The 23,651-nt window shown below is 45.1% G+C and overlaps 3 protein-coding genes across 3 annotated transcripts; 1 reads left to right on the top strand and 2 right to left on the bottom strand.

Annotated features, from left to right (window-relative positions):
• rwdd1 (RWD domain containing 1) lies at positions 1 to 7,288 on the top strand. The gene is made up of 7 exons (XM_080005155.1): positions 1 to 141; positions 3,711 to 3,776; positions 4,129 to 4,259; positions 4,341 to 4,484; positions 5,977 to 6,109; positions 6,239 to 6,301; positions 6,656 to 7,288. The coding sequence occupies exons 1-7, from the start codon at positions 45 to 47 to the stop codon at positions 6,766 to 6,768; spliced, it is 747 nt and encodes a 248-aa protein (XP_079861281.1). The 5' UTR covers positions 1 to 44; the 3' UTR covers positions 6,769 to 7,288.
• Positions 7,289 to 9,791: 2,503 nt separating this feature from the next.
• LOC307233478 (amine sulfotransferase-like) lies at positions 9,792 to 14,186 on the bottom strand (the record flags this gene model as incomplete). Its single annotated transcript, XM_080004814.1, has 6 exons — positions 9,792 to 9,928; positions 10,058 to 10,238; positions 10,395 to 10,489; positions 10,577 to 10,703; positions 10,813 to 11,021; positions 14,027 to 14,186. 6 exons carry the CDS (start codon positions 14,184 to 14,186, stop codon positions 9,792 to 9,794), a joined length of 909 nt encoding a protein of 302 aa, XP_079860940.1.
• A 2,256-nt stretch (positions 14,187 to 16,442) lies between these two features.
• Positions 16,443 to 23,562, bottom strand: zufsp (zinc finger containing ubiquitin peptidase 1). Its single transcript, XM_080005903.1, has 10 exons — positions 23,006 to 23,562; positions 22,817 to 22,918; positions 21,213 to 21,323; positions 20,957 to 21,066; positions 20,479 to 20,647; positions 19,016 to 19,204; positions 17,582 to 17,747; positions 17,313 to 17,473; positions 16,938 to 17,158; positions 16,443 to 16,562 (listed from the first exon to the last, which is right to left on the bottom strand). The coding sequence occupies exons 1-10, from the start codon at positions 23,547 to 23,549 to the stop codon at positions 16,515 to 16,517; spliced, it is 1,821 nt and encodes a 606-aa protein (XP_079862029.1). The 5' UTR covers positions 23,550 to 23,562; the 3' UTR covers positions 16,443 to 16,514.
• Positions 23,563 to 23,651: the final 89 nt, after the last annotated feature.

Here is a 23,651-nt window from a genome sequence, read left to right as displayed (position 1 = left end):
ACCACGCACACGGGTCGCGGGGATGGTTTGATTTGAACCGGCTTATGTGCAAACGAAGCGAGCGGAACATGACAGATTACGCCGAGGAGCAGAGGAACGAGCTGGAGGCGATAGAGTCGATCTACCCGGACTCCTTCACAGGTCAGGGTCTGGGATATTAAAAGCGGGCCAGCTCTAACTAACCTGCTAGCTAGTTAGCTGACTGGCCGCCTCACTGCCAGCTAGGCTTGCCAACTTTCTCACTACCACATTTTGAACGGTGCCACATACAATGTATATTCATGTTCTTATACAATTGGAATATTTTTTTGTTGCTGCGAGGATACAGTGTATATTCATATTCATATTCATATTCAATTGGAAATAGTTTGCTGCTCTCGACTGATTCAAGCAGTGCCTTGTCCTTGTGCACAGCCAGAGAGAAAGTCCTTACGTGACTAGTCACAGATGCTTGAAGATCATTTTTGATCATTGTTGCGGCGTCTCTTTCTTGTGTCTGACCAAACACTCTCTGCAAAGTAATTTTAGCCTAGTACACCGAGGACAAATGAGACCATCCGGAAGATGTTGATCAGGTTGGCTTTCCCTATGTTTTGGAAAACTGGCTCACTTCTCACTGGTGGATTTCGTGGTATCCTGTCCGGCTTTCTGTATTTCCACCCGGCCCACACAAAACTCTTCATAGAGCTGGTCCGTACTGACCGTCTCTTCATTTTGAGGGCAGCCACCACCTGCTCCAGGTCGGTGAAGGAGAGCTCCTCACGGAGGCCGATTGTGCTGGCCTTTGTGCTGGCACTTGTTTGTCAATCAGCTGCTTGGTCTGGTAGGCAAAAAGGCAGCCTGTTTCTGCTGAAGCATCTTCATTTTGACCTTTCGGCTTCCACATAAACATCTGTGATGCAGAGCTTTATTTCCTCCAGCTTTTTGGTGAGTTGGGCAAAAACTCAACCCCTGTTGTGGGGGTGAAAAAAACAGCTACTCTTCTGCAGCTCCAGTTTTTTCTTCATCCTGCAAAATCCTCTTCAGTGCCAGAGGACAGGGGGACAAGGGACCTGAAGTATGAAGTAAGAGAGCTTTGCAGGAGACAATCGACAACTAAATGAAGAGAGAGCAATCGTGTGCCAACATGACGCAGAATTTCATGCCACTCGATGTCAACAAAGGCAAAAAAGTTCCTCTTCGGGAAGCAGATACTGAAAAATGGCTCTCGACCTTTAAAACAATTGACCCAATATCTGCTGACAGCTGATCGCAGGTGTGCTTACAGGTGTTATGTTGTTACAGCTATGTGAGCTGGGCAAAGAGTTTCAGAATATTATCGTTGGCACTGCTCATTAACTGGTAAACAGAGTGGTGTTTTCCACAGTTGACATTGGCACTATCTCCTGCATACTAGGCTGAGATGTGTCTAATAACCAGTTCATGCTTTTCCAGACATTTAATCGGAGCTTGAAGTATGCCATTTCCAGTTTTTATTACTGCCTTCATGAAAGTTGAGTAACTTGCACTGCATTCCATCAGACACAGAGAAATATCTCACGCAAACATTCTTCTATTTCCCTTTGTTTAGGGCATCGGTGGCAACTGAGAAATATACAAGCTCACCTTTGGTCAGGGACAGATCATCCAAAATATCCCACACGGTCTTTGGTCCTAAAACATTAATTGTAATCATCTCAGCTTTTGCTCTTCGAGTGCATCTTCTTCACAACGTTTGAGTCATGACACAAAGCACGGTTTAGTTTAACAAGACAGTCGGTGCTGTTGCAGAGTCCCTGTTTAACCGTATCGTACACAACGAGGCTTCACTTGCCACGGTTTTGTCGTTTTCCGCAGAAGATGTCACAAAGAATGCACCGATATTGCTTTCACCTTTAGCTAGTGTGGCCTTCTTGTGCATTTCTGTGGAAGCATGCTGAGTGAGGTCATTCTCACCTCCATGACCACCTGAGAATTCCCGACGGCATAAAGTATAGAAGGCTTTCGTCGGGTCACCACTGACAGGCTTAACCCATGTCTTTTTTGCTTCCCATTGTTTGTTGTATCTGTACATACTTTTCTTTTTTGTATGTTTGTCCATATTTGCACATGCCAAACCAACCAAACAACACCAGACTTAAGAATCTTTTTTTTCATGAATTAGTGCATTTACGCTATACGTACAACTGATAGATATATATATAGATATAGATATAGATATAGATAGATAGATAGATAGATAGATAGATAGATAGATATAGATATATTAAACCACCCGTCTAATATTGTGTAGCTCCCCCTCATGCCGCCAAAACAGCTTTGACCTCTGAATAGTCCTCCCCTTCTTCCCATAGTGCATCCTGGTGCTATCTCTTACCCAGGTAAACAACGCACACGCACCCGACCATCCACATGATGTAAAAGAAAATGTGATTCATCGGAAGAGGCCACCTTCTTCCATTGCTCCATGGTTCAGTTCTGACACTCAGGTGCCCATTGTAGGCGCTTTCGGTGGACAGGGGTCCGCATGGGTACTTTGGGCATGTGCTACGATGCACTGTGTGTTCTGACACATTTCTATCATAGCAAGCATTATGTTTTTCAGGAATTTGTGCTCCAGTAGCTCTTCTGTGGGATGGGACCAGACGGGCTAGCTCCCCACTCACATCAACGAGCCTCAAGCGCCCATGACCCTGTCGCTAGTTCACCTGTTGTCCTTCCTTGGACAACTTTTGTTAGGGACTAACCACTGGATACCGGGAACACCCCACAAGACCTGCTGGTGCCGACCAGATTGGATTACCTGTGGTGTGATCAGCAGATGAACTGCTACTGCTGTTATATCAGATCTAGGATCTGTAAGAGTGCTGTCTGGTGATCAGAGTAAAGTAGCAGTGAAAATACAGGAGAAGGGAGGTCCCGTATGGGACAAACCAATATTGGGGACATCCCAGCTAATACGGGGCATTTGGCAACCCTACTGCCAGCCTGAACTGCTCCCTTCATAGACACTCATCCTACATTAATATCGTAAAGGTTTTTTTTTCACATTTTTTAAAAATGATATACCAGAACCAACCAATGTTTATGACCACATGTTTAACCAATTAGCTTAATAGTGTGTATTAATTTATTATTCAAGTCCAAGTTCAAGAGAATATTTGTCACATACATATACATACAGTCATACATATATGCAGTGCAATGTCATGACACCCGGTGATTACGCTCTATAAGCTCTAAAAATACTAAAATGTGCATAATCGACACGAGGTGCACACGCAGGCGGCCGCAAGGGGCGGCGCCACAATCACGATTCTGGGTGTATTCATTTATTAATAACTTGTGATGCAATTATTATAGCTGTTATGAACACTGTACATGCTCTGCACTGTACATATGCTCTACATACATGCATATTATGATCATTACAGATCTTTTTTATCTTTTGCCTTTTTTTTTTCTTATTCAGAATTTTTTTTTTTGTCCTACTTTGTTTTGCAGTCTTGTTTGACTGCATGTGATGAATAAAAAAATCTTTAATTTTAAATCATAAACAAGTAGCCTAATAGAATTTTATGTCAGTCTAATATCAATAAGGGGATTCAATACATATGCATCATACTTGATATTGTAAGTTAATTCAGCCATGTCACTGATGTATTAGAATGCTTGTATTTTTTTTGTTTTTTGCCAAATTCTGCCTAACAACATTTATATTTCTCTTTCAGTGCTCTCAGAGGAGCCCACCAGCTTCACCATCACTGTAACGTCAGATGCAGGGGACAATGATGAAAGTATGTAAATGAAAGCCCCTAATTAACACAGTAATCAGACAAAATGGGAGCTGTTGGTTCAGCGATGGCCGTTTACTGTGGATCTGTTCATTATTTAGCCTGAATCCCAGCTCTCTACAAAACTCCTGGTTAAAATTTGAGTTTGAAAGATCTATGGCGATGTTAAAGAGTATTACACAATTTCCAGGAGTTATGTAGGGTAAATGTTCTTCTATCTTATCTTAAACATATGAGAAGCCCAAAATGTCCACACAGAATATTGGATAGTATGAGATGCAGGTAGTGGATATTGAGGAAAAGCAGTCAAGTGTTAAGCAACACCCTTAACTTAAAAATGCCTTTTTCCCCCTAGCGGTTGAAACAACATTGAAGTTCACCTATGTGGAGAAGTACCCTGATGAGCCCCCGCTGTGGGAGATCTTCTCCCAGGAGAATCTGGAGGATGGAGACGCGGAGGACGTCTTGGCGTTGCTGCAGCAACAGGTCTGCACCCTTCTGTCCGCGGCACCTGAACACGCATTCCCCATGCCCCTATGTGGAATCAACTTCCTGAATATGTTGCAGGCAGAAGAAAACCTGGGCATGGTGATGATTTTCACTTTAGTCACGGCCGTTCAGGAGAAGTTGAACGAAGTTGTCGACCAGATCAAAAATAGACGTGAAGAAGATAAAAAGCGGAAAGATAAGGAGGCGGAGGAGGCTGAGAAGGTATGCATAGCAAAGATGGGCACAAAATATACTGATGTTTTCAGATGTTCTTTTTGCTTCTATTCTGTGGCTATTTAATGCAAAACCAAGGAAAAGGCTGGAAATATTCATATACACAGGGTTCTTACTAGGTCCTCGAGATGCTTGAATTTCATCCTCAGAAATGTAAGTACTGGAATACCTTGGAAATAGCCCAGTTTGTGTTGAAGTGCTTGAAAAGGCTTCAAATCGTAACATAATATTTTTGGATTATGCCAGAGAAGTGTGATTTTAATCCAAATGTTATATTTTTATATATATAAACTGTTGGGATCTGGGAAACCGATCCCTCCCAGGTTGGTTGATGTCGGGAGGTTCTTCAATAAGATGGAGACGGATGCGATGCATAATGGATCCTTTATTGGCACAATGACAAAGACCAAGAGACGAGCCCAAAGCGAGAGCGACCAAGCGAGAGAGAGAGCGTGTGACACGCTCCTATATAGTTCCTCCTAGGCCAGTCGTCATAAAGGTTATTTGGCAAGTCGTCATTAGGCTATTTGGATGAGAGATGTCATAAAGAGACATTTTATATGTTGGGCGCCATTTTAAGTAAAATGCCCAGTCATTTCTATCAGCCGCCATTTTGTACGCTATACTACATCCAACAATATATATATATATATATATATATATATATATATATATATTACACACACACACACACACACACACACACACACAAACAACGCACACGCACCCGGCCAACCACATGATGTAAAAGAAAATCTGATTCATCAGACGAGGCCACCTTCTTCCATTGCGCCATGGTTCAGTTCCGACGCTCACGGGCCCATTGTAGGCGCTTTCGGTGGACAGGGGTCCATATGGGAAATACGATGCACTGTGTGTTCTGACACATTTCTATCATAGCAAGCATTATGTTTTTCAGGAATTTGTGCTCCAGTAGCTCTTCTGTGGGATGGGACCAGACGGGCTAGCTCCCCACTCACATCAACGAGCCTCGAGCGCCCATGACCCTGTCGCTAGTTCACCCGTTGTCCTTCCTTGGACAACTTTTGTTAGGGACTAACCACTGGATACCGGGAACACCCCACAAGACCTGCTGGTTTGGAGGTGCTCTGACCCAGTCAACTAGTCACCGCAATTTGGCGCTTGTCAAAGTCACTCAGATCCTTACGCTTCCCATTTTTCCTGCTTCCAACTCATCAACTTCAGGAACTGACTGTTCACTTGCTGCCTAATATACAGTATCTAACCTGTGCCAGGTGCCATTGGGAACAAGATGATAAATGTTATTCACTTAACGTGTGTGCGTGTGAAGTCCTCAAATGAAAAAATAGTGCTTCAAAAAAGTAAAGTAATTTAATTTTGTGAAGCCCGAATAAACCCCGAATATATACCTTGGGCTGTGTATTAAAAATTTACTTTTCAACTGAAGCCCAACCTATACATCTACAGTTACGGAGCTAATACTTTGTGTCTGTCACAGGTGGCTTTCCAAGGCACCGTGGTCACCATTGAAAACTTCCTGGCGTGGAAAGCCACATTTGAGAGTGACATGGCAGACCTGAGGAAGAAAAGACAGAAGGAGGAGGAGCAAACGGGGAAAACTAAACTCACTGGTAAATCCCCGGATTTGACCACTCGCTGTCATCGGCCGAGCTTGCTACGACAAAAATAGATTTTTTTTTTTTTTGTTGACTTGATCCTCTATGAATATATGAACTTAAAAAAACCCCGTTTCCTACCAGGTAAACAGCTCTTTGAGAGGGACCACAATCTTGACACGTCTGATATTCAGTTCCTTGAAGATGGTAAGGTTTTTTGTGTCGGCATGTACAGTGTAAACACGAGGAATGCAAAGATACCATTTGTTTACTGGTTTTGCCAAAACTGAGCATTAATACAAAGTTAAATACTGAAGAGTGTGCATAGTTGTCCACCAATTATTAAAATTGTAATTCCAAATTATAATTCTGTTGAACAGAAAACAATTAGATTTATTAAGTTATGGTCTGTCACTGTCCAACATCTCATAGCACATCTTTTCCATTGGAGAAACGATATACAGACTCCTTTAATTTCTCAATCATGACAAATTTGTAGTGACATTATTTGTCATTTGTAATTCACCAATAATATTGAAAAAGTCATTCTTCTTGTTCCAGCTGGAAACAACGTGGAAGTGGACGAGTCCCTGTTCCAGGACATCGATGACCTCGACTTGGATGAAGATGATCCAGACTTTGACCCTTTAGACATGGGCAGCGACGAGGATTAATGAAAGAACGGGACAAAAGGGACTTTTGCATAATTCTCCTTGCGTATCATGGGAATACCACGACTTGGCCAATCCCAGCAGCAGAAGTGGTTTATTTTTTAAAGATGGACACTGAACAGCAGTTGGGATGTAAATCTTTACAAAAGACGATATACTTTATTGCGTTTACTTATCAATTTCGACACAATCCGTTTAAATTGAACCATTTTATGTTCAACTTGCTCCGATGGTGACCTGTTGCACCAGACACGCGGAAACCTAATTTTGGCCACCAGAGGGCAGCAGTCATTTGGAACGTGAACGCTGAGCAACATTTATATGCCCACAAGTTGTAATACATAATTAACATTTTAAGCTGTTAACTGCTTTTCGTTGACAACTCACTACAGTTTTATGCAATTCATGCCAAACAATTGTCAGACTCAGATGACCTTGACCTAAACTCAAGTTACTGTAAATATCCTACCATAACATGTAACAAATTGATAATTAAATGCATTCCAAATATGTACTTGCAATAAGTCTGAACAGATGAACTAATTGAAATTATAAAATCACTTTTACAAAATAAATACACTGAATTTAGAGTACATATCAAAGCAGGGGGTGCAGGGGACTAACAATTTCCAGTCAACCAAATGTTTTCATATTTTTGCCACACACACACACACTAAAATTACTGACAGGTGAAGTGAATAACATCTTGTTCCAATGGCACCTGTGAAGATGTTGGAAGCAGAAAAAATGGGAACGTAAGGATCTGAGCGGCTTTGACAAGGGCCAAATTGTGATGGCTAGACGACTGGGTCAGAGCATCTCCAAAACAACAGGTCTTGTGGGGCGTTCCTGGTGTGCAGTGGTTACTACCTACCAAAAGTGGTCCAGGGAAGGACAACCGGTGAACCGCCGACAGGGTCATAGACGACCATGGGCTCATTGACGCACGTAGGGAGCGATGGCTAGCATGTCTGGTACGATCCCCCAGAAGAACTACTGTTGCACAAACTGCTGAAAAAGTTAATGCTGCTATGATCGAAAGGTGTCAGAACACAGTGCGTCACAGCTTGCTGCGTACGGGGCTGCGTAGCCGCAGATCGGTCAGAATGCCCATGTTGACCCCTGTCCGCCGCCAATGTGCGTTGCTTACCCAGAGAAGAGATGGTACCAGGATGCACCATGGGAAGAAGGCAAGCTGGAGGAGGCAGTGTGATGCTCTTGGCAATGTTCTGCTTGGACACCTTGGGTCCTGGCATTCATGGGTCGTATCTCACGTACCACCTTTCTAAACACTGTTGCAGACCAGGTACACCCCTTCATGGCAACGGTATTCCCTGATGGCAGTGGCCTCTTTCAGCCGGATAATGCCACACTGCAAAAATTGTTTAGGAAATGTTTGAGCAACATGACAAAGAGTTCAAGCTGTTGACTTGGCCTCCAAATCAACCAGCTCTCAAGCCGATCGAGCATGTTTGGAAGGTGCTGGAACAACAAGCCTGATCCATGGGGGCCCCACCTCACAACCTACAGGATTTAAAGGATCTGCGAACATCTTGGTGCATATACCACAGGACACCTTCAGAGGTCTTGTGGCATCCATGACTCGACCGGTCGGCGCTGTATTGCCAGCACGAGGTGGATCGACACAATATTGGTGGTTATTAGTGGTGGTTTTAATTGTGTGTGTGTGTGTGTGTGTGTAAAATAAATATGAGGGGTGTCACGACTCCGATTCAAAAATCGATAGAAATTAGTTCGATTTCGAAATCACAAGCAGGTTCGCGGTTCTCTCCGCTTTTTTTGTGGTTGGTATTGTCTGACAAGGTTGGCATTGTCTGACATGGTTGCCATTTTCCGGTTAACAAATGGAGTGTGCGTTGGAGGGTATGGGCCCCCCTGCGAGGTCGACTGCAGCTCGGATCGGGTCTAGTGCGGTCAGCTCCGCGAAGGGGTCCGCAGCGCCGCATCCCTCAACACACAACACACCCGCCCACCTGGCACTCGGGCTCCAGGAATGGAATTCAAATGTTACAAAAAAATAACGAAGTTCAATAGCAGTTCATCCCGTGTGTTGCACAGTGAATGCACATTAGAGAGGCATGTTCCCGGTAACGGTGTGCCGAGTCCACATTAGCGGAGACGCGCGACACACCGGCGCGTCCCCCTCACCTACGGCGTTTCACAGTGTGTACAAGGGAAGGTGCGTCTTTGAACAGAATACCCAGTAATTGCACTGTCGTGGCGATGAAAGTGGGAAATAAACCCAATCTTCGTCAAGGGAATGTCCTCGAGTGCAGAGGTTCCCAACCACCGGCTCGTGGACCCTGCAGGGCCGCGGGGCTTTTGCCACCGGACGTTGAGAACACGGGCGGGGTTTTTTCAGGAGTGATCTGCAGCAAAGCAGAGCAGCATTAGGAAACTGAGTAAATGAAATACATCTAGAGTTTTTTTTTTTTTTTGTTATTTGCTTAGTTTGGAGAAAAGATCACTGAGCTGCAGGTGGTAATTTGCCTTTTATGACCAGTGTTGCCCTGTGGCAAAAATAGCATCTGTTTTTCTGCGCTTATTTTGGTGAGTATTTTAAAAGGAGTGTAATAATCAATTTGTTGTTAATTATTCTAAAGTCTAGTTTTGCTTAAGCTCTTAACAGTTTAGTTGTGTTGTTTAAATATTCTCATTCGTTTTTTATCATTTTTAATATTCAAATAAAAGTTACTTATTGAGAAACATTTTTTTTTCCCTTTACAAATCAAGACTATAGTCGACCAATGGAAAAGCCGTGAGTGCTGAAAATTTGTTTAATTTGAGAATCGAATCGTGAAATTAAAATCAAATCCAATTCTGGATTTGGATAATCATGACACCCCAAATATATATGACATGCTCGTGATTAGAAGCCATAGTTTATATATATATATATATATATATATATATATATATATATATATATATATATAATAAAGAAGGAAAATGAGTATAAAAAGGTAAATGTATCAAAGAAAAGAACCCAGCACTTAGTTTTGTCTTCATTTGGAGGACGAAGGCTTCACACGAATGTCCCAGATGAAAGGCAGGGGGAAGCCCTCCATCTCCTCCTGAAAGACTTTGTCAAATCTTTCATTCTGAGCAACGGTGAAATGGCTCATCCAGTCACCAATGGTGCCTATTATTCACAGTAGATGGGAAGGAAGGAGAGAGAGAGACAGTGACCCAAACGGCTTCACTCTTTCAGTAAGCATGTGTGTTTAGTTTTTATTCAAGCTGCACATCTGAGATCCCGGGCCGGCCTCACCTTTCCTCATGAACGAGCCCTTTTGGTGGTCCAGCAGTTCCCCCGAAATCAGCTCGTAGTTGGCCTGCGGGATCCGCTTCATGTTCCTGAAGGTGCTGTGCTCGACTACGCTGGCCAACTGGTCTCGAGTCAGCTGCTTGCCAAGGAACCTTGAGATCTTCTCCACCGCCGTCTGGAGGTCCTGGGTGGGTGGAAACACACGGGGTTGCACATGCTTTGCGCCGCAATAGAATTTCCTCATGCAAATCTAATTAGCCATTTATAGAGCTGATGCTTGTCACACACACGGCCAGCGATCCATCAGCACGTAGAAATAAAAGATAACATCAGTTCCTACTTGAATCATCTCTTCATACGTGATGAACAGGATATTCATATCATCTTTGTGAGAGTGCCACATCTTGATGTGCTCAAACCAGCAGTTCCCGTAAACTGCAATGAAATGTGTTTATTAGCACTTAGTCGGCTACGTCCAAACACCACAAGAACCGCGCTTGTATTGCATTACTTTGCTCTCACCATCTCCTCTCATGAATTTCTCAAAGAAGTCGTTGAAGTCCTTCGGCGTTTCGAGCATGGTGGCAACTTTGTGGAAGTGGAAGTAGGAAACGAGGACGTCTTTTGGATTCCTCACCACGTAGATCACCTGGAAGAGAGGCGGCGCAGACTTTAGACCTATTGGACGTCGACGCGCTTTGAGCGAACGATCACCCAAAGTAACATTTCAAAAGGAAACACACGGAGGGTAAACAGACTTTGCCCTTCTTCTGGCTGAGAGCGAGAGGCATGAACTTGTACTGTAGATGGGAGACCCGCAGCCTCGGGGACGGAGCCTCCTCAAACTCCTTCCCTTTGCCAATGAGTTCGATCCAGGGTACCGAATCGCTGTTGAGTTCTTCTCTGGTGGCATCGATGTCCCCCTTGGCTTCTATGAGACGGAGAATCTGCTGCATCCAAATGGTTCCTAGAATCGGAGCAAGTTCCTCATTTCACCAGGGGGAGAAGAGGGTTGAGCGCTGGCATCATTTTCCAAAATCTGCAACGGTTAACCCTTGTATTTTAACCAATTTATACGGTTTTGGACAGAAATGGACGGTGCTATTAAAGTCACCTCAAAATTGTGAGACATGCACATTTAACCTCATGAAGAAATTATTTCAACAGATCATCATGCCACTGACCATCATCACAAACATCACCAGATGTTTCCGTATTTTTGGGGCAGGTTTTCCTTGATGTTACACCACTCGGATTACATTACAAAGCACACAATAATTATTAATAAATAATAATTAATTATTCATCAAACTGGCCATAACGTGCATGTTTTGTTTTTTTTATTTGCTGGCCTGGCATGTTTTTAATATCTTACACATGTATTCTTTGTCTTGCATTTGATGAGGGGCAGATTTGGCACAATTAACATTCATTATGACGAGCTGCCCCACTGGCCTCGACATGATGATGATGACAAATGTCACTCGCATCCAACCAGTCATGAATAAGCGGGCTCCAGAGCGCCCCCTAATGCGTAGCAGGTATTAGTCTGGATATAGTTGCTCCGACATTCACGAAGTTTGGCACAGACATCGCCCCCAGAAATGAGGACATGTTCCACACTGGCATTCCATGTTTCACCAAATAACAGGAAGTGGTGTGCAACTCGACTGAATATTGTCAAATCTGCCTCAAACTTAAAATGCGCATAAGAGCCTCGGCTTGAAGACGTTTACGAGCCAATAATGAGTAATGGCCACAGCGCCACCTGCTGGTAAGCCTTGTAAGACAAACATCGTTAAGTTTCAGTTGTATGGTCTGCGCTTCATAGACAGCAACATAATGCAGGCTGGGTCCGTGTTCTCTGGCAACACATAGTGGACACGGGAATGGATACAAAAGGTGCAATACGTCATGTCCAGCGCCACGCACTCCACGCGGAAAATAACATCTTACGTCCGCGGAAGTGCGGTGCTGCATCCCGCCAGTACGCCCGGCATGCGCATTGTGCGGGGGCCCCGCTCGTCGCCGCTTGAATCAGGGCCCTCGTCCTGCAGAATGTGTGAGGGGGGCCTTAACAAAACAAGTCATTTGATATTCTATGGGTCCCGTGCATGGGCGTGGTAAAATGGCCGGCCACTTCCCTTTTTAAACTTTCAAAAAAAATCTAATCTTTTCACTTTTTTCCGACAAAAACTTACAAAATTGGGAACATGTTACGTCACTAGACTTAAAGAAATATATATATTTTGAACACACACACACACACACACACACACACACACACACACACACACACACACACACACACACACACACACCAGGAAGTCGGCCATATTTGATTAAAAGTGTCATTTTATTCACTTTCTGGGCATTTTTATGCTTCGTACTTTTGCGAACTCCTCCTACGCGATTTATCGGATCGACTTCAAACCTTGACGAGTGTCTACAAGAGACCTTCACGGTTAAAAGTTATGAAAAGGGTAAGGGTTTAGGGTTAGGGCCTTGTACGACAAACATCGTTAAGTTTCAATTGTATGGTCTGCGCTTCATAGACAGCAACATAATGCAGGCTGGGTCCGTGTTCTGTAGCAACACATAGTGGACACGGGAATGGATACAAAAGGTGCAATACGTCATGTCCAGCACCACGCACTCCACGCGGAAAATAACATCTTACGTCCGCGGAAGTGCGGTGCTGCATCCCGCCAGTATGCCCGGCATGCGCATTGTGCGGGGGCCCTGCTCGTCGCCGCTTGTCGCTTTAATCAGGGCCCTCGTCCTGCAGAATGTGTGAGGGGGGCCTTAACATACTCGAAAAACTCACAAAGCTTTGCACACTGTAAGTCATTTGATATTCTATGGGTCCCGTGCATGGGCGTGGTAAAATGGCCGGCCACTTCCCTTTTTAAACTTTCAAAAGAAATCTAATCTTTTCACTTTTTTCGACAAAAACGTACAAAATTGGGAACATGTTACGTCACTAGACTTAAAGAAATATATATATTTTGAACACACACACACACACACACACACACACACACACACACACACACACACACACACACACCAGGAAGTCGGCCATATTTGATTAAAAGTGTCATTTTATTCACTTTCTGGGCATTTTTATGCTTCGTACTTTTGCGAACTCCTCCTACGCGATTTATCGGATCGACTTCAAACCTGACGAGTGTCTACAAGAGACCTTCACGGTTAAAAGTGATTAAAAGATTGTGTTTTAGTGTCACGCGTTGGGCGTGGCAATGCGTTGAATTAAATGTTCAAAAAAAAAAAAAAAAAAGCAAAAGAGCGAAGCTGTTTTGACGTGATATTTTAGCCACTTTTCGTCAATGCCTTGAACTTCGTGGTCAGTCATGGGTGACCCTGCTCCGTCTCCATTCCGCCGACAACGCCTCAATTTCAACCTGTGTATTTTCTCCTTGTTCTTTATCTGGGGATGATTCATCGTAATCACGTCCAACATTGGCCTCGGTTTCAGACATTCCCTCCTCCGCTTCGCTGTCTCCACCACTGTCTAGGATTAGTTAAGGCTTCGCCGCAGCTGCTTCTGGATGAGTAAACGCGGAGTGGGACCTTTATCGGTGCGTTGCTGAAAGCTCAGGATGTCAGTGTTTTGTATGCGGGTTCATGACACCAACTTTAGGTGAAGTCACCTGGCCCCAGGTGGAAACAAGCAGGCTGTGTGTGGCTGCTCCGAGATTACACACTGTCGGTGTACCGTAACGTCCAAAGCGCGGTGCTGGGTTACCTGCTGCCAAAACAAACGCCAAACAGGGCCCGCCGCATTCCATGTGATGCGGGCAAGGCGTGCGGGATTTTAAACAACGGACACATCAACAGCTGAGATCTCCACCTGCCTTCCGCCTCACACTGCACAGGCCAATCGGTAAAACAAAAACAAAAAACAAAAAACAAAGTCGCTCTCCGCCGTCCCCGCCGCCGCCTCCTCACCTGACTTGGGATAAGTGATGACGAACACGTCCGAGTCTCTGACGTCCCAGCCGTGGATCCGGTCCACCTCAGCCGGATCGTGGATCCCGTTGATCAGGTTGAAGCCCCTGTGCGGCACCAACTTGAAGCCGTCGCTCGCGTGTTCCTCGGTGGGATCCATGAGGACCTGAAACGGACCGGGTGGGGACGCATGTCGTGGCTCGGCGGTGTCGCACAGCGGCACGGTGCGTCGGGGGGGGGGGGGGGGGTCACCGGGCAACTGCAGGAGTTTACTCAATCGCGACGTGTCCGTTAAAATTGAGGGAGGGTGGCTGCCGTAAGCCAATCCACACATACATGTCTTTAACTTTATTTGACAACACCCCCCCCCCCCCCCAAAAAAAAAATCTATATATATTGTAAGATGACTTTATTCGTATTCACTGAAAAGTATTCCCCCGCCAGGATTTTGGGAACCGTCTCCCCCGTTCGTTCCCGTTTGGTTCGCTCCGTGCTCCCACGAATAAAAGATGTTCAATCGACCTCCCAGAGATGTCTGACTGTCCCCCCCGCGGCGAACGGGAAAAGTTGCGTCTCGGCGGCGAGAGGCTGCGCACCCTCGCTCCCAGGAAACGTCTTTGTTAGTAGCCGCGCGGGTCGAGTGGTGTGAAATAAAACATGAACAAAAAATGTCATTAAACCTACGGGGTGGGGGGGTGTTTGCCCGACTTAAACAACAACAACAAAAAACAACAACAGCAATAAAACCCAACAAATTCTTCAGCTTTACAGGTGGTTCAATTTCAAATACACCATCTCCTCCACATCCCCTGCCGCTAATAACGTGTACTCTCGCGATATCGCCGAGGGAGGGGGGTCGAGTCGGTTCTCGGCGCGACGTGTTCGTGGCGCTCTCTTACCTGCCGCGCTCATCTGTCGGATGCTGGAAGCGGGACTCCCCTCCCCGGTGGCTTTTATCCTCACTGCCGTCCCCACCCCAATGAAACGCCTCGCCCGCGCCTCCGCATTCGGGTAAATAAGGCCGCACCTCTTTTGCAGCGGCGCACATGGCTTGCACTCTGCAAGTGGTCGGATTGCGCAACTTGAAATCATTGGCGTTGCGTACGACTAGGTTAAGTATGATTTTCAGTGGTGGAAAGTAACGAAGTACTAGAGTACACTTTCGAGCATCTGCACTCACTTCCAATTTCTATTGCGTTTTGGGACTTTGGACCACTACCCCACCACATTTTTAAATAAAATATGTGGGTTTCATTTACTCGACTCTGGATTTATAATTATAATTGTCAAAAGCTTCGTCCAAGGGAAATAAATCTTAAAAAAATAAACCATCTCCTATAATAGAGTACAAAAAAAAAAAAGGATATGTACTGTGTTTTGTAAATGATTGCCAGGATACGCATGAGCACTGCAGAACAAAAGGTACCACATGCACTTTTTGCCGCATAATAGACTATAGGGATAGTTATATCAGGACACTGGATATGACAAGTAATTTTACTGAAATGGAAAGGTCAAAGCTGTACTTACTTGGGGGTATTTGTGCTTTTGCGCACAGTAAACAGGTTTGAGTCGGTCTACATCTTCTACCACTGCTGATGTGAACTGTTCAACGCACAAGTTTACCCACAAGACTGTAAGCAAATATGACTGCGGTTGGTATCAAGTCACCGAGAGTGATTATAAAAGCACACAGAGTGGAAAAAAAAAAGGCAAAATGTAAACAAATACTGAATCATGTAACATTTTTCACCACTTCCTCCACTTCCAGTGCACTGTCCTGCTGCCCTGTGCACAATCCATGGGCAGTGAAAAGAACATTGCATTGTAAACAAATGACGACATTCAGAGCCCCCATTGATATTCAAATTCCCGAATAAAATTAATGATTAATTACCACAATTTAGATATTTGTAATTATTCTCTTGTTTAAAATGTGAAGGTTCTCCAAGCATTGAAAGAGAATTTTGTACACATTTTGCGCAACACCTGCAGAATGTTATTTGTGTGTTGATTTGCCCCATCCACAGGGGATTCTTGGTGATTCACCTGCCGTGGTACAATTTTCACAGATAGGTAGAATTACAAGTCAATTATGAGTCAATTCACTTTACAAGCCAAGTTTTGTAAAGTTGACATGATCACATTGTCTCTTTGTGTTTCATAAAAGACAGTGTTTATGACAGGAAGTCAGATAAATGTCACTAAAAGCTCATCTATCCTTGTGTGGTCAGAATAATCTATTTAGGAACAGTGGGTTCCCTGACACCAGTTGATGTGAATCATGTGAGAGCGCAGCTCAATGACACCAATGATACAGACGTTTGGTAAAAGTGTAACAATATATAATTTATTAAATCAAAAATACCTGTTACAAAGAGTAAAAAAAAGTGTGTGTATATATATATATATATATATATATATATATATATATATATATATATATATTCACAATAAAAACATCAAATAAAACATCTCCATCCTGTGTTCATGGAATCCTTTCAGCTTGCAATGTTCCCGAACTCTGTATGCGGATCTAAACAAAAAACACAAAAATAATAGAAACAGATAAAGTTTGGCTTATCCACACAGTCAGGGTTTTTACACTCAACCAAGAATGTTTATACATTCAACGTCAGGATTTGTTTTTATTTAACCAAAAGGACTATGAAGTGGCAAACATGAGCCAAACAAGCCTCATGGCTTCTTCTTTAGCGCAATATGTGAAGACAACCGTTGCAAGTAGGATTACGTCCCAGTGTTTTGGCAACTTTCAATGTTATAAACGGTGTACTTAACTGTATATGTAGAGGAAAGGTTAACATGCCACTCAAATAACAGTCAAAATGCCTTGAAGGGCCATTCTATTTTCTCCCCTTCATAAGTGGGAACGGCTGAAAGACAGACTCACCCGTTTGTCCTCTGGAGACAGAACCCCGTCCACCGCCACCACCTGGTACTGTTTGTGCTTCATGGTGCCCGGGAGCCTCCTGACACGGCGCACGGCGGCAGGGGCAGTGTGCTGGCTCAGCAGCTTCCTGGCGTCTGAAGGTGACCAGCCGGGGTCGACGATCAGCAGACAAATGCTCCCATTCTTTCTCTCCTCCACACCCACGATGGTGCGGCTGTGACCTGAGGCAAGAGGCAAAGGTTACGTCCAAACCAAGCTGTAGACACCGAATCAGTAACTGCTCACAACTTGTTCCAGTTGTGAGCAGTTATTCTATCCGTTATTCTATCCGCCTGATATTATCCATAATTTTTCTAAATCAGTAATGATGTTTACCTTGGTGCTGCAGGTAAAGGGGGGGCTGAGAGGTTCGAACCACCCGAGGCGGCAGCCTGGCGCCTCTAAAGGACTCTGAGAAGTAATCTTTCACCCATTCAAACAGCCTGGGATGGGTGTCTCCCGGGCCGGTGGGCTTATGGAAATCTGTGATGCGGGCCCTGTGTACACACAACCCGTCCCAACGGAAAGGCTGAAATTCACCAAGGTGTCGGAAGAATGAGGTGACCCTCTATTTACTAAGTTCTAGGTTGCAGTCTGATCCGGACCTGACTCCCAGCGAGGTGAGGAGAGCGTAGATCTCTGTAGCTCCGATCCAGGCCCGCGTGCCCTGCAAACGGTGGTTGAAATGGGACGCGCCCTGCGGGTCCATCCCGTCCTTCCAGGCCGCCTCAATCATGCTCTGCAGCCGCGGAACACCGGGGACCGGCCCCGCTGAGGACGAAGAAGAGACGGAGCAAAAGCATTTAGCTATGACTTGGAGGGTTAAAAAACAAACAAAACAAACCCCAATGGGAACACCCAATAACATAAAGCACATCATCTGGAGTTTGGGTTTTACAGTAGCAACCGCTAAAAGGGGATGCTTTAATAGGTTTATTTTCCTGTCTATTCCTGTTCAAAGCCAAGGAAGGGACCTTGGATCTACGAGGGGGGTGGGGCAAGGGGATACCATGTAGGTTAGTTTTAACTCTATTTAGAAGATTGCATGCACTTGTTCATGTCTTGTGAACCTAAAAACTGGTTGACTAACTCAGCTTATATACTCGAAACGCTTAGTAACGTGAGTTCCCGAATAAAGCCAGCTTGTGGACTGATAAGAAACTGGTTATATTACATGCCACTCTGCCTAAAAACAAGTTTTGGTGATCAAAAGCAGAGTTAAAACTGTTGGATAATAAAAGGCCACTTTTTCATCACAGCCATTAAAAATACATTCAAGCGATTTAGTTGTCTGAAGCAATATTAGTGCCCTAGTTTTCTACTGTATTATTCCTGTGAAACTACCTCCAACACAGTAAAAAGCTGTACAAATTGCTGGTGGGCCCGTGTTATTTTTATCATAGGGGCATTTTGCCTTATAGTGGTCCATATATAACCAGAGTGCTATTGCCAACTGTGGTCCACTGCTTTGAGCGTTGTGTCGTTTTGCTCTGTAGTTGTTGAGCAGCTGCAACAACAGTGTGTCAATAAAAATTCACATGGAAGCCCATGAGGTGGAGGTGAAGTAATTGGACAAACAGATAAGTTTAACGGATTTATTTTTTATTTTTTAAATACCTTGTGGGCATACCTTGCTTATTTCAATTGCTACACCAATGAGTCTGTTGAGATAGGCACAGCTAATGCCTGCAGCACAGCATGAAAACTGACTACAAACAAGTTGAGACAAAAGATGCTACAAGCGGCCATGTGATACTTGAGCATGCTCAAGTAAACCTCAGAAATTTGGTTCAAATGAAACTGCAACGTTCACTGCAAACACTCAAATTTCAATTTCATTAATCCATGGGGGGATATTCAGGGTATTGGGATGATAGAAGAACATGGGAATTAAGTCATATATATTTATTTTTTTATGTCGCCCCCCCCCCTCCCCAAGGGGAACAAAGAAATTACAGCTGGGAAAAACTAGAATTTTCTGTCACGTGTAAAGAAATGTAATGGAACTTCACAGATTGACAGACCGCACAGTGGTTTACCTGGCAGACAGTGTGCAAAGGTCTCAATTCTCTGTAGAGCAGAAAGCAGCATCTGGAGATTTCGGTAGCCACAACCCCAGCCTCTGTCACCTGCGGAGGAGCAGAAATGGTCCGTCTCGGCGCTCAGCCACACATGAACGCAGTCCCGGGCCGCTCTCTGGAAGTGCTCATACAGGGCTCCCAGTGTGCCTGAAGAAATACGGGTGCATGTGTTTAAGACACACAGATGGATCTTCTCAAAACAACTGAACTCCAGACTTTTCCTCCTGAGACATCATTCACTGTGCAGTGTCATGTGTTGTTAGTACAGTGAGTTGAGTACATATACCGTATTTCCTCAAATAGTGACCAGGGGCCTTTATTTACCTCAACTGCAGACAGTACCAGGCCTTTATTGGAAGCAGGCTTATATTAGAGGTAGGCTTTTATATAAAATTCCCTCTAAAGTATATTTGATGATATTTTAGTATGTATTTTAAATCAAACTTCAGTCTGGGTGCCATGTCATGCAAACACGAGTGGTGAAAAAAAAAAAAAAAAAAAAAAGAGCAAGAAGCTACCCTAAAAGTCGCACTTGTGGTAGCCGACGGAAGAATTGCAGTTTTCCCATCGCCTTGTGCCTTCTGTTTGTCTTGACCACACCACTTCCTGCTTTGAGCACTCGGGAGCAAGAGCACTCAGAAAGGGGCATCCACCCCAAGAAGCGATCTGCTATGTCTTGCCTACAGCAAGGCGGGCTTTTATTTGTTTATGTAGCCCACGCCAGCGACAGTTTGACTATCGGTTTACATCTGAGGAAATACGGTATAGTTTGTGGGGAAAAAAAACCACGTATAAAGAATGAATAAATAGTCATGATTTTGCAATTCCTTCAAGGACCCCTAGGGTCCGGCCCAAATTTGTGAACCTCTGCTCTAGGAATTATATAAACGTTGGAACCCAACCAACACATTTTCTGCAGGCACTGCTCTCAAGCAAATAGTGGAGACGCATGTGATCAGGTGAATAACAACACATGACAGACTTTCAGTCAACAAAGCGGTGTCAACTCAAAAGGAAAGCAAAAAATCATGTTAATTCTGCTGCATTCAACATATTTATACAGCAATCTTCTGCAGCAAATATGGAAATGTTCTTATAGCACAACGACGGCTTTGAAATCCTTTGGAAACCTTACTGGGCAAATGATTAACAGAGGTCACACTCTTTTGTGCTTTTGTGAGGGAAAGGTTATTTAGTGCCTGCCTTGGTTCAAGTAAGACAATTTTAATACCAGCCCTCCACCACTAGCTGTTAACCTGGAAACAATAACACTCTCTTCCCCATCAAATTGTTCATTAACTAAAGTCACTGTGTAACTACGTATGGATACAAAGTCCCTGGATCTGTGTTTATATTCCTGTGGGCTTCTGGAAAACCATACAGGAGCTCAGTGTGAGGAACCCTTCCACACAGCGACATACCCTGGGTTCTTGTTTTGCCGTCGTCGACCCCTGAGGCCAGAGACTCCATCAACTCCACCCTCTTGTTGTGGAAGTCTGCGGGGGCCATGACACCCCGGCTCACGGCTTTTTCCATAGTTTTCTCCAGCTGCCTGCGGTATCCTCCGTCTCTGTCCAGACCAAACGTCTCCTGCACATATCATAAGGTTGTGCTGTGAGACAGTTGCCTCTGCCACGTGGCGACACATGACTCCACATGCTAGATAGAGTAACATCACATGCGCGTCCTGCGCAGAGTGACGGGGCCTTGGTTATTCCTTGGAATTCTCCAACACGCCATGGCCCACAATGAGAAATATGAGGCGGCGGGCAAAATCTGCCTTTTTAAAACCTGATGATAAAAAGGCTCTGGTGCTCATTGAGATTTCGAGCGTAAACACGAGCAGATCTGGAGCAAGGGTGTGTGAAGTGGTTGTGAGCGTTGTGGCCTTGTCTGCACCTTCAACTTTTTGAACTCCTCCGCCTCCTGTTTGACCCCCGCTCCCCTCCTCTTCTCATCCTCTTCCTGCTGTAGCCGTCTGGCCAGCCGGAGGTCAGAATCAGGGCTCACTACAATCAAGCCCAAACAGACGAATAAAATAAAAAAAAGAACACAGTGAGATTTGCATGACACTACAGGGCAATGGATGACAGTGTCTCCGGTTCGAGGAAATTATTTGATCACAGAAGGACCCAGTTGTCAGTAAACTCCAAACCTGCGCTGCCGGCTGCCACCGCGCCATCGAAGTGTACTTCCACATGCTGCTGCAGGATGAAGCTGTCCTCACACACTATCGAGCAAATAGGACACACATACATCCTTGCACCTGAGAAACATAAAAATAAAAAATAAAAAAATAAAATGATTGGAAATTTGGTTGCATTTCATATCAATAATAATACAAATTTGACTGGTACTAGAAACTGGGTTCTTCTACTTGATAGGACCTTTAAGAATTTATATTTCCCCCGTCAGAGGTTTGCTACTTTTAAACCCATGCCCCATTAAAATGTCCCACTAACAATCCCATCTAACTAAAGCAAGGAATCTCTGTATGTTCTTCGATTATCTCGCCAACCGTTCATCCGATCTACTCCACACTTGGCTGGTGTATTGCTGGGGACCCAAGGACGTGCAGTGTCCAATTTGGTGCAATTTGGACACGCGACACGTGTAATATTAATACTTCTAATGAACAGCGAACAGCAAGACAGCAGGGGGCGCTTAAGGGCTCTGCAACTGAGTCACAAAGAGTCTTTCCCGGGTGTATGACTTTTAACCGGCAACCTCATCTTCCATTGTGGAACACAGGACTGAATCGTTGACATTTTGTTAATCTGTGCCATTAAAATGTCTTATAAAGTCTTAAATTTTGAACGGGCATGCGTGTCTTTCCGCGGTTTATGACTTTAACCGGCAGTTTCATCTTCCATTGTGGAACACAGGAATGAATCATTGACATTTTGTTAAACTGAGCCATTAAAATGTCTTGGAAATTCTTCTGAAAAAAAAAAAAAATAAATTGGGCACGCACTAGTCCTTTATAACCATTCAAAGCACAACCACACTGAAAGCTGTACTTTAGAAAAAAAAAAAAAAAAAAAAAAAAAAAACGTACAACTCTGCTGCAGCTTCTCTTATAAAGGCAGGCCACTGGGGCAACATTTAAGCCTTAGTAAAGTATCATTTGGCCTTTAATTTCTAATGTCCTTCTAGGGTTGAACTTGTGAGTGAAATATTGACAGAGGGTGAGGATGAACTGCTGAATGTTCTACTATGAACTGCTTTTGAACACAACTGGAATTGGTTAATCAATAGAACATCTAACTGTATTCTGCTATTGCATGTATGCTTGATCAAGCAGGATTCACTTCAATGTGAGCATATAGATAGACAAATAATGTGAACTGTAATGTTGAACTGCAATATAAGATACAGACTACAATCATAGTAATCACCTTGCTATGGCACAGGAAATGATATCATTAAGTGATCAAAAGGTGTAGGGGAGGTTTAATTGATATTTCGCAAGTTTTGGATGGATATGGGTAGGATTGTAAAACACAGGGTGTTTTGCCATTTTTTACCAAAGTGAGACTGTCAATTTTCTATCAAATAAGAATGCCCCCAGGCCGTCAGTAAGACAATAATAGTGTCTTAGACAATATAGACAATAATATGTCTCAGGCCTTCCATGTGGGCTCGCACAGCCAACACGTGAATTAAAAGCAGGATCATAAGGCTCGCTACTCCACTCCACTCTGTGACATTGCGGAGTCCTGACACGACGGTTGGAGCCGTGGGGGTTAGGAGGGCTACCTTCAGGTGCGTCCTGCTCCTGCAGGTGCAGCTCTACATGTTCCTGCAGGGTGAAGCCATCGCTGCAGACCAGGGCACACAGGGGGCAAGGAAACGTGTCATCTACAACCGTAAACACAAGCACACACAAATCAACACCAGCCGCGGCCCTTCAAACGCGTGACACCCACCCCCGCGGCCGTTATCTACCCCTCCGCGGTGACGACAGCCGCCTGTGTTTGACTCTGCGTCGCTCTGCTGTCAAGGCAGCCCGGCCTCCGCCTTCCTCGACGCGGCGTCTGACCGCGTCGCGGGCGGTGTCGAGACCCCGGGAGGTCGGCGCCGAAGGGGCGACTCCGCCGACGGACGCGGCCCGTCCGCCGGGGGGCCCCGGCGCGCCGCTCCGACGGGGCTCCGCCGCCGCCTCGTCGAGAGGGGGCGTCGCCTCCGTTGCCTCGGAGCCACCGTCCCTGGACGACGTGGAAGGAATCGCGGACCCGTCGCTGTAGCCTTGCCCGACGGAGGAGGGCGAACTGGGCGCGGAGCGTGGCGCCCCGCCGCCGCCGCCGCCGCCGCCGCCGCCGCCGGGCTCCCGGTGCTCGGTGTTGACGTGGTAGCTCAGCTCGTCATAGGAAACGCCGGACAAGGAGCACAGCGGGCAGCTCGCCTGGTTCTCGGCGTGGGCCAGGAGAAGGTGCGTCTTCATGTCCTCCTCCCACAGGTGCTGCTCGCCGCAGAGCACACAGGTCAACATGGCCGCCGCCGCCGCCGCGGGACGCCGATTGGACGCGTTTCCTTCCGTTCCGAACCGCGGCTGGACGCGCCAGCTGCCGGATGTGACGTCGGCGACCGTCGC

Source organism: Zeus faber (genome assembly GCF_960531495.2).
Source record: "Zeus faber genome assembly, chromosome: 8".
Taxonomy (NCBI): Eukaryota; Metazoa; Chordata; class Actinopteri; order Zeiformes; family Zeidae; genus Zeus; species Zeus faber.
The sequence above is the reverse complement of the archived record's forward strand: the minus strand, read 5'-3'. Positions and strand labels throughout refer to the sequence as shown.

Bases quoted from the DNA above. Each gene is read 5' to 3' on its own strand.
- rwdd1 (XM_080005155.1), top strand. From the start codon at position 45: ATGTGCAAACGAAGCGAGCGGAACATGACAGATTACGCCGAGGAGCAG. The intron at 3,777-4,128 runs GTATGTAAATGA...TTTTCCCCCTAG, and splicing joins TGCAGGGGACAATGATGAAA to CGGTTGAAACAACATTGAAG. The intron at 4,485-5,976 runs GTATGCATAGCA...TGTCTGTCACAG, and splicing joins AGGCGGAGGAGGCTGAGAAG to GTGGCTTTCCAAGGCACCGT.
- zufsp (XM_080005903.1), bottom strand. From the start codon at position 23,549: ATGTTGACCTGTGTGCTCTGCGGCGAGCAGCACCTGTGGGAGGAGGAC. The intron at 20,648-20,956 runs GTGCAGACAAGG...TGATATGTGCAG, and splicing joins AGGAGTTCAAAAAGTTGAAG to GAGACGTTTGGTCTGGACAG. The intron at 17,474-17,581 runs GTCCGGATCAGA...GTGTGTACACAG, and splicing joins CTCACCTCGCTGGGAGTCAG to GGCCCGCATCACAGATTTCC.